The sequence below is a fragment of the Crocodylus siamensis genome, chromosome 5 (genome assembly GCF_052110815.1).
Source record: "Crocodylus siamensis isolate JL-2025a chromosome 5, ASM5211081v1, whole genome shotgun sequence".
In the NCBI taxonomy this organism is placed as follows: domain Eukaryota; kingdom Metazoa; phylum Chordata; order Crocodylia; family Crocodylidae; genus Crocodylus; species Crocodylus siamensis.
Window position 1 is genome coordinate 43,831,684 of NC_143399.1, and position 16,806 is coordinate 43,848,489.

At 40.7% G+C, this 16,806-nt stretch overlaps 1 protein-coding gene and 1 long non-coding RNA gene across 10 annotated transcripts in view; one reads left to right on the forward strand and one right to left on the reverse strand.

The window, feature by feature from the left end:
• The window catches only part of LOC149863990 (uncharacterized), a 19,012-nt gene extending 2,933 nt beyond the window's left edge, over nt 1-16,079 (forward strand). The window contains exon 2 of the long non-coding RNA XR_016442740.1: nt 15,931-16,079. This is a non-coding gene — a long non-coding RNA (uncharacterized LOC149863990). The remainder of the gene's footprint in view (nt 1-15,930) is intronic.
• DNM3 (dynamin 3) overlaps nt 1-16,806 on the reverse strand; it is a 366,866-nt gene that overhangs the window by 214,001 nt on the left and 136,059 nt on the right. For all 9 annotated transcript variants that reach the window (XM_090049992.1, XM_090049990.1, XM_090049991.1 and 6 more), the window contains one exon: nt 8,876-8,989. In XM_090049992.1, coding sequence (XP_089906118.1) covers nt 8,876-8,989 — 114 coding nt within the window. The remainder of the gene's footprint in view (nt 1-8,875; nt 8,990-16,806) is intronic.

Sequence of the window (16,806 nt, forward strand, 5' to 3'; positions counted from 1 at the left end):
TTGCCTTTTGGTAGGGATAAATTAAAAAATTTAGACAGTTTCATGGTTCCACAACTGTACAAGCAGTCAAAACGATTGCATACAGTAGAATGTCTGATGTGAAAGACTTTTCCTATAGATAATACAACAACAGAAAAGGCAAATTAAAATCAGTACAACCACCTATTCACCACTAGGTCAGTGTTTCTGTACAATGGATCAGTTAGACAAGTCATTTTCTTTAAAAAATAAACTACTATGTCCAAAAAAGTTAGCACAGGGAGAATGGGGGAAAAGAAAAAATAGTATATTTTTTAAGATGACGAATCATTTAATAAAAAGAAGAAAAACAGGAACTAAAGGAAGCAACTCCTTGACCTTACAGAAATGAAATAAAATTCCAGATAGACACATTGAAAAAAATGCTCAAAAAAGCCACTGAGTCTTCACCCCTTTGTCAATAAGTTGCATGTTCTCCCTCCCCCGTTAGGGCTATTCCCTCTGGCTAATGTGTTTGTCTTAGCCAGATAGACTAAAACACTACCACCTTCCCCCACCCCCCACACACAAACACACTTCTGCAGACCACCCAAGTATCATTGCTATGTGGGAAATGCTATAAGCAAAAAATAAAAAAAGTCAAATATCAGCATTTTTCAAACTTCTAGACATATTACATAGTAAAATACAATAGTGTCAGCATTACGGAATCAAATATATTAATCAGAATGTGAAATATATAAAAAAGGTCTCATATGTCCTCCAAGATCCAATTTCTTTACTTAAAAAAAAAAAAGTATTTTATTTTAGGAATAGCGCTTTTCTCATCTCCAACTGCATATTTCAACCTTACTTGCAAAGAACTCTACTTATTAGAAATGTGCTGCACAGAAAATTCCAAGTTAAAATAACATTAAGGGTCAGGCTTTTACCTACAAGAGACAGGAAATACCAAAATTGAAGTTGGAACTCTTTTTATTCACTCTAGCGTGCTTTAGTACTGCATTATATATAGTTTCTTTAAAACGTATATCACCCACTTGAATAGAGACCAGTACATGTTGCAATTGCATAAAATTTCAGTCTCAACTCAGTTCCATAGCTACCAACAGTTAAAGTCAGACCCTTCAATGTTATTTTAATATAGGTTTGCGTAGTAGTCTATGAGGTTTTTTGCCTCTGCATTCCTATGCTTTCATAATATATGTGAAATATTGATTTACTTAAATCAAACCATATTTTATTAATTCCTTTATCATATATTGCACAAAAAATAGCCACTTACTGTACAATTTTTGTAAACATGCAACAAGTACCTTTATAAAGTATATATTAACCAACGGACTATAACAGCCTGATCATGAAGTACTAAGTGAAACGGTTAGTTTAAGAACGAAATATACTCTCCTCAGTTCCACTTATTAAAAACATCCAACCACATTATTCTATTCAGTCTCCCTGTGTTTGGTCAGTAATTTCTAGAACACCACCAAGTAACTCACCTCCTTTTATCCTCACCCTCCCAACCCCGTTCCACAGATACTTGCTGCCCATATTAAAGTGCCCTGTGCATTTAGGGTTTGATCCTTTTGTGCTATTGGTTCGAAGGGTGGATTGTTTGGGCCTTTTTTCCTAGACAGTTGTTCTTTTTTGGAATGCCAAAACAATAGGAAGACACGCTCCTAGGTTTTTCCTCCAGCATAAAGATCCTTGACACATTTGAGCACCAAATCCACAAATGAAAGCAAATGAAACTTATAATTAACAAATCATTTTATGTAGTTTTAAAAGCATTTCTGATTTATCATTTACTTTTCATGAAAGCAATGAAGTAGTCAACATTATGAACTTATCTTTTAAAAATGTCAGGCTATTGGAGGGCAAAAGTACAACCTTAAAAGTACTCAGTTGTAATTTCACTTGGAATTCCTATAATATTTTAAACAATAGTTGAAGACATTACACATCTATTGTCTTAACTGAAATAAATTATACATGAAGTTTTTGGTCGTGTTTTTTTTAATATACCTAAATTTCAACTTGCAAGGTTTAAAGCTGATAATGCATACATTTGAAACTAGTCTGTTACTTAAAGCAATATAGAAATTAGGGCCAGAATAGTAGAATAGTTCATATCTATCATGAAACTTAAAAAACAAACAAACAAACAAAAACACCTGAAAAATATCTATCTTGCATCCCTTTAATAAAAATCAACCCTATTCTAGCCAATGTTCAACCTGGAGTAATTTTTTAATTCCTTTTGTTCAGTATGGCACAGGTTTTAGAAAAGTCTAAAAATACAGTTAGAACGACCTCTGAAAACTACTCCTGCTGGCGCTAGTGAGCAACAATGACTTAAGAAACCATGATTTGTATTAAAAAAAATATGGAACGTACTTTTTAATCCAACACCGTTTTTATTTTTTATTGTTTAACATACGTTAGGCATGCTCAGGGGAATTTGAAATTAAACTGTTATATTAAATGAATTATTAGTAAACTAAGCTCCTTTTGAATGTTCTAAAACAAAAGTCTCATATAACATCAGTTTCACTTCCAGCATATTCTGCCTTATTGGGTTGCTTCCCTTTATACAGAAAGATTTTTTTTTTTTTTTTTTTTTTTTACATGCAAGCTTGTGGTACTTATCTGCTCCTAGAAAATATGTACTGTGTAAACATATCCTTTATCTTGAATGTCAGTATTTCTGCGTTTCTAAGAAGAGTAAAAACATCTGGTTAAATCATGACATGCTGTGCAATTACAGTATATAGGCAAACTTTTGTATGAACTGCATTTAAAATAAACCATGATTTAAATCATTGCTCTTTTAAAAACGTTCAGTGTGGCCATTCTATTGAAATCCCATCTCGTATAAATGTCAGCACAACTATTATGTAACAAAGGCATATTTTCTGAATAAAATCAAATGATGTACTTGTTCTACAGCTCCCTAATGTTTTAAAGTGTAATTCTGTCATGTGTGTTCCCTGCCCCTACAAATTCCCTAAACTTGGAATGGGACAGACTGATTCTTATCAGACGGTGAGGAAAGGACCCCCTGATGGATCCAAGGGATTGGCTGGACGGAGTTGTCATGTGTCTGCCTGTCTACACTTGCTGTGCAGAACATCCACTCACCTGTACAGCAGGCACAGACAGGCAGTCACATGACAACCCAGCCTGAATGACAACCAGCCAATGAGAGAACAGCTCTGACAGACTATAGCATCTTCACCAAGAGCTACAGCAAAGAATCATTTTTGGATTTCAGTCTGTTGGTTCAATAACTAAAGTCATGTGTACTTTTTATTATTATTAACTTGGTCATAATATTGAAACCCAACCAAAGTAAGATGAACGGTGCCTATAAAATAAAATAAAACCCACTGCTGAAATTTTTACTGTGCTTTCTATAGTACTCTTTTCCTAGTTGTTCTGATTAACTAACTAACCATGATTTTTACTTGTGCTCGGCTTTGCGGCACCTTTGTAAATGGGAAGATAAAAATACATTTCTCACTCATACTTTAATAACCATAAATTAATTGGTTACTCATTTTTATTAAATTATGCAACGTTTGCATACTTGTTAATCATACAAAAGAGAAAGTCTTTCTTTAACTAGGTAATTCTATACAAAAAAAAGATGCTGTTTGACTTAGAATCCTTCTCCCACCCCATCCTCCCCTTCACTAATCAAATTTTAGCCCTCTGGAGTCAAGAACATTCACTTCCTCATTCATTCTCACCCCTTCATCACAACATATACACTGTTTTATAACTGTAGTAAAAGTGTAAATTAAATTAAAACAATAAGATTTGGTTCCTGAATGGTGACAGTATATTTACCTTGAAATAAAAAAGTATTTTACTTGAAAAGGAAAATTATATAAATGTTGCAAATAAATGGAAAAAGTCAAATTTAAAGGGTTCCCAACCTAGGGTCCAATCCTACATTCCTTGTACACTAACATTTCCAAGAAAGTTGTTGCCAGTTTGGAGTTTACAAATTATATAGGATAATACTTCTGACAGCATTTCATTAAATATACAATAATTTTTACAAATTGTATCCTTTTCCTTGCAATGAAGAGTTTTGATTCACAAAGCTCTTTTCATTTCTTATCTCTTTTTCACACTGTGCTAGAACCTTGATAACAGGGTTACTAATCCCAAGACTTTTTTTTTAAAACTGGCAATTGGAAAACTTTTTACTGGCAATCTATATAGATCTATCTATCTATCCATCCATCTATACATAGATATATATAGATACACACACACACGTTTTTACTATCAGAAAAACAAGCCCTGGGTTGGCAGCCCTGTGACTGCAGCAGTGGTTTTCCACCCTGCTGCTCCTTCTAACCCAATACCTTGACACTTCTAATTACACTCTGCACCCTGCTCGCACCCCCGCCAGTCTTCCCCCACCAGCACCACTCTCCCCTAACATGGCACTGACCCCCCCCAGCTGTTGTCTCTTCCCCCCTTCCAAGGTCTGCAACACCGTCCCTGTTGCAAGCAACTATGGAAACTCTGATGAGCCAGACAGCCATGACAGACAGCTCACTGGAGGGCATTAAGCAGTGCACCTGCTTGGACACAAGATAGAGCTGCTCTGCTCTTTCTGTCCAGCATCAGTGCTTGAATATAGTTTGATTTGAGCACTGAATCTTGAAACAAGCTCAGGACTTCTTATTTTTATGGAGGCCCTATTATTTTTACGGAATTTACGTACAGGCATTTTTAGGCTGGTTATTTACAGATGGTCTGTAAATTTTTGGACAACTGGCAACTTTGCTAACTCCCATTCTAACTCACAAACCCTATAATCTAAACACAAAACATGAGGTCTTTTAAACCTTCTAGCAAAGTTAATAGCTACAAACTAATGTGAATTGCTAAGATTTGATTATTTTTTAAAAAATGAATTACAGATTACCTTACCCAGTAATGTTCTTGAAATTCTCCACTAATTAAAACTTTCATAGATTTCATAGACATCTGGGCCGGAAGGGACCCCGGAGGATCATCAAGTTCAGCCCCCTGCCCCAGGGGCAGGAAGTCAGCAGGGGTCATAGGATCCCAGCAAGATAAGCATCCAAATGTGTCTAGAAGGCGTTCAAAGTAGGTGCTTGAACCGCCTCCGGCAGCAGTCTATTCCAAAACTTGGGGGCTCAGACAGTGAAGAAGTTCTTTAGTTGTCAAACAAATGAATGCATTAGCCTTGTACTTAATTGCTCATTTATTAGCAATTAGTCCCATTAAAGATAATGGGATTAGTCATTTGATAATGTTAAACATATGCGATAATGCTAAGGTCCCCATCTATAAGATGGGGACCTTAATTCACATTGGTTCTCCCAGAAATTCATATAGTTCTACTCCTTTATCCAGATTTTTCTTCATGTTCGAGGACTGATCAAACTGTCAAATGTTTTATTTTCTGCAAGCAGTAAAATACTCATTTATAATCACAAAGATTAAAACCCTTGTCCTTCTGTCTGAACAGCAACAAAATAATATCAATAAAGAATAATACAATCAATTTGTTTCTAACTTCACTAGTCAAGTCAAACAAGAAATCTGGAAAGCTATCTTTAGGGAAATGCATTTATATCCAAAATAACTTACTCCAAAATAAATTCCACCATGAATTCTTTACTATGAAACCCAGAGCCCATAAATGAAGGAAAAACTAGCTTCTGCAAATGGCAGCAGGTTATAATAAACACTTACATTTATAGGTACTTTTAATCTCAAAGTAAGTCCCAACTATGCAAACTATAGGCGTCAGCCTACATGGGAAGAGCCTCACAGCCCCATTGTCCTACAGACATTGTACCTCAAGAGATGTCACTCAGAACAGTTCACTGGCACACCACTGCTTCTACAATCGTTAATGGTTTGAAATGTAGATTCATTCTATGCCTAGTGAACTCCAGTGCTTAATGGAGCAAGGACGGCAAGCACCATGCCCCTGCCTATTTCCCAATCTCTCTGGAGAAGCCAGCACCACAAACAGAGCTCAAATCAGAGGGTCACTGTGCTCAGGTCTGTGTAAAAACTGACCAGCTTATAAGTGGGAGAAATTCCTCATGGACATACATAACCTGCAGCTGTAGAGAGCTGAGTCTCTGCGAAAATTGGTGAATATGGATATCACTTTATCACATCAGTGAAGATTACCAGTCCTAAGCTAGAATACAACAGCACATAGTCAAACTAATGGATAACTTATGATAAGAAATGACAACTATCTTACTTAGTCAAAAATAAAGAGAATGTTTAGAGAAGAAAAACGTAATTCCCCAAATAGGAATTGGGGTAGAAAAATCAAATGAAATGTAGTCTACTTCCATAAAAAAATGGAGCACTGGACTTTTAATGACCAGTGGTAAGAGTCTTCAATTTTAACCTTTTACATAAAATATCAAGCATCTGAATTTGCTGACTGTTAAGTCTGAAAGGTCTACATATTAAAACAGGGTAAAAATCTGATCATATTTTTGTGATCTCTACTCCAGGAGATAACTGACAAGAACAATATTTCAATCCCCATTAACCAGGAGATCTCTGTAGCATCTGAGATACTGCACTCTTATCTCCCTCTTCATAATTTAAAGAGCTACTGTGACATGTCCCGCACCAATCTATTTAACTACTGCCCTTTTCATGGCAAGTGCCAAGCAGTTGTTCTTGTTTTTCCACATATTAAAGGTAGTTATGGAATGGCAAGACACCTTTACATGATCTGCACTCTTCAGAAGTTATCAGGTGACTTTGGCTAATAAGACTATAGCTAAGTAAGCAATTTAAATTAGTGTAGCACAGCAGAAGACACTTTCAAACGTTCACTTCCTGCTGACCTTAAATACAGAACTCAAGAATTCCCACAATTCACCTTTGATGCATTTTTAAGCACTTGAGATAGCACTTAGCCAGAAAAGTTAACATCACTGAACTCTTAAGGATGCAAGAATATTTCCAAAGAAAAATGCTGGTAACATCATTAACCAAAAAAAGAAAACACCAAGCGATTTATCCCTGGAAACCAAAGAACAATTTTCCCACGATATGGTAATAATGCAGAACATTTGGTTCACTGGAATTTTCAGTAACTTCTACATTATAACTTAAAAGTATTAACCATCCCTTATTTTTCTCAAATAAATGTTTAAAATGCCATATAAGAATAATGTCTGCTTTCAAACCTGCCCATTTACAAACATACCCACAAATTTGATTTCTTGAATCTATTGTTTTTATGACCTCATAGTAAAGTAATCTAAACAATACCCTGCCAGAATTTTGAAGACCAAACCACCTCCTTTCACATGTACTGTACTTCTTAATTACTCTAATTTATTAAAAATATTTTTGATCATAATAGATAATAGCCCCCAGTGTAAATCAGAAATACCTATACCCCTGTGAGAGTTAACCAAAGGTATGGGCCTTCCAAATTAACCTTACACAAACTCAAATTTAGAATCCATCCCAAAATAAAGACTGTTTCTGGAAAACACTACTATTAACACTCTTTGCAATGCCCTAATACAATATGCCAGGTATATTTAAGATCTCTACTCTACTCAGTGAGTGCATCTACACATGGTATTAATATGCCTAGATAAACTCTGGCACAGTTTGCACCAGAGCCTATTGCTCCTAGACGCATTTACACATACACCCAGGCCATAGCATACTGAGCCATGGTGCTGTAGTCCTGGATGGCAGGTGGTCCAGGGAGTCAGCCTGCCAATCAAGAGCTGCTCCACCCCAGTTCACCAGGCTACGGAGGGGGGGCTGAGGCATGAGGGTGTTACAGTATGGGTCTAGCCAGCAGGCAGTCCCCACTCTGTGGCACCCTTGTGCCCCAGCCATCCCCGGTCACCATCTATATGTACACTGTGGCACATACTAAATAACTCCGCCATAGGACAGTACATGTGTCAGGCAGTACTATCCTACATCAGAATTAATTTACTGCAGCCTAATAATGCTGCACATGTAGATGGTGCCGCTTTACTGTGAAGCTAATTAGTCAACTCCACAGTAAAATACATGTGTAGGTGTGTAGGTGTGCCCAGGGTGTCTAAAACCAAGTTTCCTGAACTATGATGTTTATAAAGCCAAAACAAAAAACAAACAAACCATTTTTCCTCCAAAACTGCCATCAAACACCTTATCTCCCTCCCAAATCAAAACCACCCTACTCCCAACCAAAGAAATTAAGTTACGATTTATTTAAAACAGCACAGAAGCATTGGAAAGTGACATATTATCCATAGTTACAAACTTGGTATTTTTAACTCTCATTTATTGCTTAACTGAATATTCTTTCATATGAATAGTATTTTATAACTCAAGTGAATTTACTTGACCATAAGAACCATAAGCTTGAAATCAAGTTAACACCACTAAAAAATTATTCACAATTCCAGACCTGACATTCAGCAGAAACACAGCTGTAATATTTAAAAAATTAATCTAACTATTTATAAGAACAATAACTCAATACTTTTACTTTACATATTAGATGCAACAAAATCAAAATGGACCAGAAAATTCCAGCACGTTCTTGTCTTTACACTTTGAAAGAGTTAAGGATTAGAAGTTTATATTCAATGAGAAGGAATATTATATTTATGTTCTCAAAAATTATATAGAAGTCTCAACAGTATCAGTAGTCCCTTAAACAAAAGGAATAGATAACTGCAAGAACGCTAGTCACCTAAAATGTGATATCCTAAAGTAAGTCAGGTTGGAAGAAAAATAGGAATAGGAACTCAAGTTCAGTGCAAACAAAAAGTACAATCTTCATGAGATGCATGTCAATAAATACAATCATATTTCCTATGGGCATCAATCGTTATGTCCTTACCTCATCATCTTTATACCAGGACAAGCTTTCTGCAGTCAGAACAAACCAGTATTCCTTGGAGCCTCCTTTCATGATACCAATGTTGTTGATGGTCAACCAGCCCTTCCGGATTACCTGTACAGAATTGTAGTCAGACATATGGTTAAGGTAATCTCTTGTTGATTACACACCAAATCCAAATCCGATGCTACATTCATTCTCAAAACGAACTGCTCTTTAAAGAGTAACTTTTTCATTTTCTGACCAATTTATAATCTAGTATCTGCAGGTTCTGATGACTACAAGAAAAAAAACACAATATAAAACAAAAATGACCATTTTAACACATAGGAAAAGTGGAGGGAAGTCTAGGCATGGTCATGCTGTAGTTAGATCCTTATGTATAAAGGTTAAATATCAAATGTGTGATTCTAGCACAACTGCTAGCCAAGTAGTAGTAAACTGTGGAAACCTGCATGAAAAACACCAGGACTTAAACCTTATATTTACTGCACTGCTGTGTCTATAAGATTGTTAAGTGTAGAGGCCATTTCTGCAGCTGGCTATTTGAGCCACCAGCTCAGTCTGTGGCTTCTGGAAACCTTATACATCAGAGAAAAGGATGTTTTGAAGGGTCCCATCAACTTAGAAAGGAGGCCTTGCATAATTTATATCCTTTCAAAGAAAAATGACTGCATTTACAGAAAAGTAGAGAGAAAAAGCAAAAGACTAGAAAAGATAAAGAGGAGAAAGAGGAAAAGAAAGGAGTATATAAGAAAGACGACGACTTCTCGTGTCTCTACACCATAAAATGTCCGTTTCATCACACATAGTTTCGCTTGTTTATTGTACTTTGCAACATATTTCATTTCACATGAGCCTTCAAGCAGTGGGCGCTACAACAGGTGTCGCAGGACACTCCCGTGCCCTGCTCCTAGAGAGTTATGAACTTAGGGTGGGGGAGGTGTGTCACAGGGCACGGAGGTGCCTGCTCCTAGGAAAGGCACAGGTGCCGGTTGCTGGGGCAACCACAGTTCGGTCAGCTGACCGGAAGGGGGCAGGGCCTGGCCTATATAAACAGCCTAGGCTGAGGCCAAGCAGGCAGTTCCCTGCTAACAGTGAAGGAGCTCTGCTGGAGTATTACAACCTGTAGAAGCTAGATGGCCTGAACAGCTTCAGTTGAGGACTGGGTGGAGCAAGCCCTGGTAGGGTTTTGAACGATGGCTAGCCAGATGGCTTGGAGTTTATGTTGTAGCCCAGGGGCTTGAGTTTTCTCTTGGTAGTTGTTACACCGGAAGACCAGGTGAGGCTAATAGGGGTTGGAGGAGGCCTCAGAGGGGCTCCATAGTGGTGTGGGGACCCCGGTGCCAGAGAGGGCACAGTATTGAGGGGGGACATTGACCCCGGCCCTGTGAAAGGGGCACAGGAGATTGAGGGCCAGGCAGAGCCGAGGTCACCTGAGTTGTAAATGCTTTAAGACCCGAGGAGGGGATTTAGGGGGCCAGGCACGGCTACGGCCACCTGAGCCCCAAGGGTGAGAAACCCCAAAGGAGGTATGGATGAGAAACCCCGGAGGGGGCTTGTATTAGGGCCCGAGGGGATTCGGGGCCAGGCATGGCTATGGCCACCTAAGCCTCGATTGAGGGGAATCGCCGAGGCAAGGCCCCAGTGAGGGCAGCAGCCGCGGGGAAGCCAGGGAGCCCCACGAGGGCGCATGACAGAGGAGCCCCGGGGAGGGCAGGACCGAGCAAGAAGGGCCCGGTGGGGGCTCGGCCTAGAGAGGCCGGGAGCGTCCACAGGGAGTGTGGACACCGGCAAGAAGCACAGAGGGTGCAGGGATAGAAGCCCCAGGGAGGGCGAGAGCATTGCGTTAAGCCCCAGGGAGGGCATACAGGAATAAGAGCCCCAGGGAGGGTGAAAGCATTGCGTTAAGCCCCAGGGAGGGCGAGAGTACAGAGAGAAGCCCCAATGTGGGTGACGGTGTGCAGAAGGGCCCCGGTGAGGGCCACGAGTGGAAGACAAGCCCGGAGAGCATCTGCGAGGGCGCGGGCAACAGTAACTGACTCAACAACGTCCGGTACATCTGAGAGGCTTGGGGCGTGGTATAAGGGGTGGTAGGAGCCACGCATAGCCCATAAGGCTGGGTGCACCAAATCAATCTATACGGAACGGAGGCCAGGATAAATAAGAGCACTGTGTCCAAGGGGACAAAAGGCAGCCTCCCTTATAAAACAGATACCATCAAAGACGTGGCGGGCAAGAACGAGGGTACTTGATCACCAACTTGGCACGGTAGGGGGTGCCAGGAGAGATCACGGCCGCTCCTAGGTCCCCATCCTGTCACAAGACGTTTCATAGTCTGAGGCTCTGTGCTGCAATCACATGTGGCTGAACCAGTGGTATTGCCCCACTTCTTCACTAGTTCCTTGGAGCATCCGACTCCAGTACATAGGCAGTTGAGACACTGCCACCTTTGCCATGGTTTGTCAGGTACCGGTGGTAAGAACGGAGTCACTGGAACATCCATTTTTTGTTGTCGGGTATTTTCTTCAGTCTTGTTCCACATCTGTAGTCATGTCTCCTTGGGTTTCATTGAGAGGTTAGGTGCTGGTTAGGAAACTCCTGCATGACTTCAGATGTTTGTGTGCTGTGTGGTCATACAGGGGGTAGATGAGTCTTTCTTCAGACAACTAGCACAAGTTTCCAGATTACAGGTCCTGGTTCTCATAGGGGACTTCAATCACCCTGACATCTGCTGGGAGGGCAATACACCAATGCACAAGAAATCCAGCAAGTTTCTGGTGCAAGTGTTGGAGAGACCAACTAGGGGCCATACTCTTCTTGACCTGATGCTCACAGGCAAGGAAGAACTGGTAGGGATGTAGAAGTGGATGGCAACTTGGGCAGCGGTGACTACAAGACAACTAAGTTCAGGATCCTTACAAAAGGAAGAAAGGAAAGAAGCAAAGTATGGACCTACAACTTTAGAAAAACTGACTGACTCCCACGGAGAACTGATGGGCAGGATCCCCTGGGAGGCCAGGCTGAGGGGGAAACCAGTCCAGGACAGCTGGTAGTATTTTAAAAAATCCTTACTGAGGGCACAGTAACAAACCACTCTGCTGTGCAGGAAAAATAGCAAATAAGGAAAGCGACCAGCTTGGCTTTGCAGAGCACTCTTTATTGAGCTTAAACACAAAAAGGAAGCTTACAGGAAGTGGAAGCTTGGACAAAACTTGGGAGGAGTATAAGAATATTGCTCAGGTATGCAGGGATGAAATCAGGAAGCCACAGCACAACTGGAGCAAGTTGCAGGTAGTAAGGGATGCAAAGGGTAACAAGAAGGGTTTCTACAAGTATGTTAGCAACAAGTGGAAGGTCAGAGACAGTGTGGGTCCCTTACTGAATGGAGGAGGCAACCTAGTGACAGACAATGAGGAAAAGGCTGAAGTACTCAATGCCTTTTTTATCTCGGTCTTCACAGACAAGTTCAGCTTCTAGACTACTGCACCTGGCAGCACAGTTTATGGAGAAGGTGAGCACCCCCAGTGATGAAAGAACAGGTTAGGAACTATTTAGAAAAGCTGGATATGTACAAGTCCTGGATGCAATATATCCAAAGGTGCTAAGAAAATTAGCTGATGTGGCTGCAGAGCCGCTGGTCATTATTTTTGAAAATCTGTGGCAAACAGGAGAGGTCCTGGATGACTGGAAAGGGGGAAATATAGTACCCATCTTTAAAAAAGGGAAGTAGGAGGATCTGGGGAACTACAGACAAGTCAGCCTCACCTCAGTCCCCAGAAATATCATGGAGCGGGTTCTCAAAGAACCCATTTCTAAGCACTTGGAGGAGAAGAAAGTGATCAGGAACAGTCAGCATGGATTCTCCCAGGGCAAGTCATGCCTAACCAACTTGACTGCCTTTTATGATGAGACTAGCCAATTGCCTGTCAAGAAAGATGGGGGAGAAGGGGCTGGGATGGAGTACTGCCACCTAACACCCCATGCTTCTGCTTTTCTGCCTCTTGCAGGGAACAGGGAGGCCTGCTGGGCTTGGCTCCCCCACCCTCTGTCTGGTCCAAGGCACAGCTTCGGAATCATGGCGGTGCTCCCCAATGCTTGAAGCACTCTGACTGGCTGTTTCTGTCAGCCAATCAGTGTGCCAAGAAAGCATTACAGACAGACAGACTTAGGCTTTTATAATATTAGAATAACTGGCTCTGTGGATGCAGGGAAAGCAGTGGACTTAATATACTTTGACCTTAGCAAGGCTTTTGACACCACCTCCCATAGCATTCTTGCAAGCAAGCTGAGTTGGATGAATGGACTGTAGAGTGGACAAAAAGCTGGCTGGATTGCTGGGCTCAAAGGAGATTGTCATAAATCAATGGCTGAATGTCTAGTTGGCAGTCAGTGTCAAGTGGAGTGCCCTAGGAGTCAGTCCTAGGGCCAGTTTTGTTCAATATCTTCATTAACAATCTGCAAAATGAGATGGATTGCACACTCGGCAAGCTCACAGATGACACCAAGCTGGGAGGAAAGTAGATATGCTAGAGAGCAGAGCTAGGATTCAGAGTGACCCAGACAAATTGGACGATTGGGCCAAAAGAAATTTCATGAGGTTTAACAAGGACAAGCGCAAAGTCCTGTACTTAGGACAGAACAATCTCATGCGTTGCTCCCGGCTTGGGACTAACTGGCTAATCAGCAGCCCTGCAGAAAAGGACCTGTGGGTTAAAGTGGGCAACAAGCTGGATATAAGCCAACAATGTGCCCTTGTTGCCAAGAAGATTGACAGCATACTGAGCTCCATGGCAGGAGTGCTGCCAGATTGAAGGAAGTGATTATTTCCCTCTATTCAGAACTGGTGAGGCCACTCATCTGCAGTACTGCGTCCAGTTTTGGGACTCCCACTATAGAAAGGATGTGGACAAGTTGGAGAGAATCCAGAGGAGAGCAATGAAAATGGTTAAGGGGCTGGGGCACATGACTTAGAGGGAGGCTGAGGGAACTGGGTTTATTTAGCCTGAAAATAATTGTGGATTGTGAGCCCCCCTCCAGCTCAAGCTGAGACTACCCCAGCCTGCAGCTCACTCTCCCTCCCTTCCTGCAAAAAGGACTGGAACTGGGAGGTAGGGGAGCGGGTCTAGGGCAGAAAGGCTCCAGACAGGCTCCTCAGCTAGATTGGCCCCAAAGTGGAGCCTGATTCCCCCTTCCCCACCCCCTGGCCCAACAGGCAAACATCTGTTGGGTCAGGCAGACTGCTCTAACTCATGACACTTTATGTAAAGTGCTATGAGTTAGAGTATGGGCCTGTGCATCTGTCAGCATCCATAATTCCACTCCATTCAGAATTCACATAGGTTCAATTAGTGAAAAAGCTTTGACGTGTATGCAATGAGAGAATAATTTACATTAAGAGCATAGGAACATAAGAATTGCTATTTACTGGGTCAGACCACAGGCCCATCTTGTCTAGTATCCTGTGTCAAACAGTGGTATAAAGTAGATGCAGAAAGGAAGAGTTAACCAAGTATGACCAGGTTTTTTTTAATGTTCCTCTCTCACTTGCAGCCTCCAGCAGCTAAGGTCTAGGAAGTTCCAATTCATATGTTGTACCCCTCACTCCCATACTCAATAGCTACTTTCCTCCAAGAATTTGTCTAGTCCCTTTTTGAATCTGGCTAAAATTAATTAGTATTCATTAACAAGGACAAAGAAGAAAGGCCCATGGTGTTGCCTCTGGGTCTTGAACTGGCCCTCCATACTGCATGCTGCACAGTATGCAACCCTGAGGCTAGGAGTTCAGAGCAGCTGCATCTCCCAGCTCTGGGGATGTGTGGGGTACCCCTACAGCTATAAGTCTCCAAGCTGAAGAGACTCCCAGGTGTGGAAACTTGCTTCTTGCTGGTGCAAGGGAAGCCCAGGATTGGACTTCCTCTGCACCAGCAATAAGCCATGACAGGATGTATTGCATGATCCCACAATTTCGCCTCCTGCCATGTACAACTTATGGCCTGTAGAACTTTTGGATTTGGCTCTTGGGTCTCCAAGCAGTATTCAGCAGTGGGGGGCATCTTCTGTTGGAACTCTCTCTATGTCCCTGGGAAGAAAAGCTGCAGCAGCAGGGTCCTACCACTCATCTGCTGTTGACCCAAGGTGGGTCATCCCAGCCCACAGCCACAACAGATTGCCTACCTCTGACCTAGGGTGCAAACTAAGCAGACTGATGGGAGCAGCAAACCTGTGAAGGTCTATCATCTCTCTGTTAATTTGCATGCTAATAAAACAAACAAACAAAAAAACCCTTTAAAAAAAGTGTGACTTTTTACCCCATATAGCAAACCACACTGAAGACATATTTGAGAGCACACTGGGAAAGGTACCACTATACAAATCCAAAGGTACATCACATCCCTGTATTAAATTACATTTTAATACATCTACTAAAATTAGTGAACATCTCACTGAACCTAATTGGAAACAACCATATATGGAGTGTGTGTGTGTGTGTGTGTAAAACTAAACTAATGTGTGTGTGTTTGATATACATATAGATGTGTGATAAATATATGTGTGTGTTAAATATATGTAGAGAAATAGATAGAGTATAGGTAGAGTATAGATAGATATATGTGTGCATGACGTGTGCGTGTGTGTGTGTGTGTGTGTTCAATAAATGCATGTATACACATACATACAGCTGACATGAACTACAATGCAGTGGAATTGTAGTAATTTAATTAAATAACTGCAGCACTGCAGTAGGAATTTTACAAACAAATCAAACAGTTATGGTTTCTTCAGCCAACTTCCTCAGCCAGCTCCCAATATAATGATATTTATATACCATCTTCTAAATGATTCAAAGCACTTCAAACAGAAAGTCTCACATGAAACATGCAAGGAATGAAACAAGAAAAGAAAAGACCAAAGATAAAGGAGGTTAAAGCAGCAGGATGCCTGCTGAGTTACAAGTTAAAATACTGAATTACTGTAAGGAGCAATACACCATTCAGGGAAAGCAGCAGCAGCAAAAAGACAGCCATACCAATGCTGTATTTATGGTTTGTTAGAACAGGGACCATGGAAAGCTGATTCTGCAAGAGGCCACAATGAGGATAAATGGCAAGATGCAAGAAAGGACCCAAAGATGAAGCTCTGAGTGCAAGTTCTGGATATATGTATTTTGTGATCACTTAAATAAAAAGAAAATGAGATGTCATGCATGGTTCATACAATGCTTTCCTCTGGTTCATGTTGAACTCTCAGTTGCAAATATGTGCTCTGATAATCTGAGGGAGAGGATGATTGTAGAATGTTAAGAACCATCTGAAATTTAAAAATTCTTTTTAGTTAAGAATAAGGAAATTCTTTTAACATTTTTTCTGTTTTGCTAACAAAAAAACCAAATCCTTGTAATAGGACTCCCAAAAGAGGATCTCTTTGTGGTCCTGAAGAATTGACCAATGCCACCTCCTAGAGATGTATAATCTTCAACAGATATATACAGTAGGCAAGCTGGTTCAGTAATATCACTAATCAGTCACCTTCCTATTATTTATTCAATAGTAGAAGGGTTCTGTCAGCTGTTTCCTCAAAGGATTCAACTGTCACTCCTACAACATACCAATAGCCAGAAACCAAGCCAAGGCAATACCTTGGGCATGTGTGTTTTCCCTTCACTTCCTCACAAAAAGGGTACTAAGCTCCATCAACATATTGAAGTGTGTAAAGGAAGAGCAGACCAAAATGCCAAGCAATTAGAGACTGGATGTTATGAAAGGGGAAATTTAGATGTAGGGAATGAGCATGGGGCCATATGTTATTATGACTGAATAATTCAAGTTTCTAGAAATATTACATGGGCATACTTTATAAATTTAAATACTACAAATAAGTGGTAGGGTAGGAGCATTGTTATAAACCATGATGGTCCAGGACATAGGCAA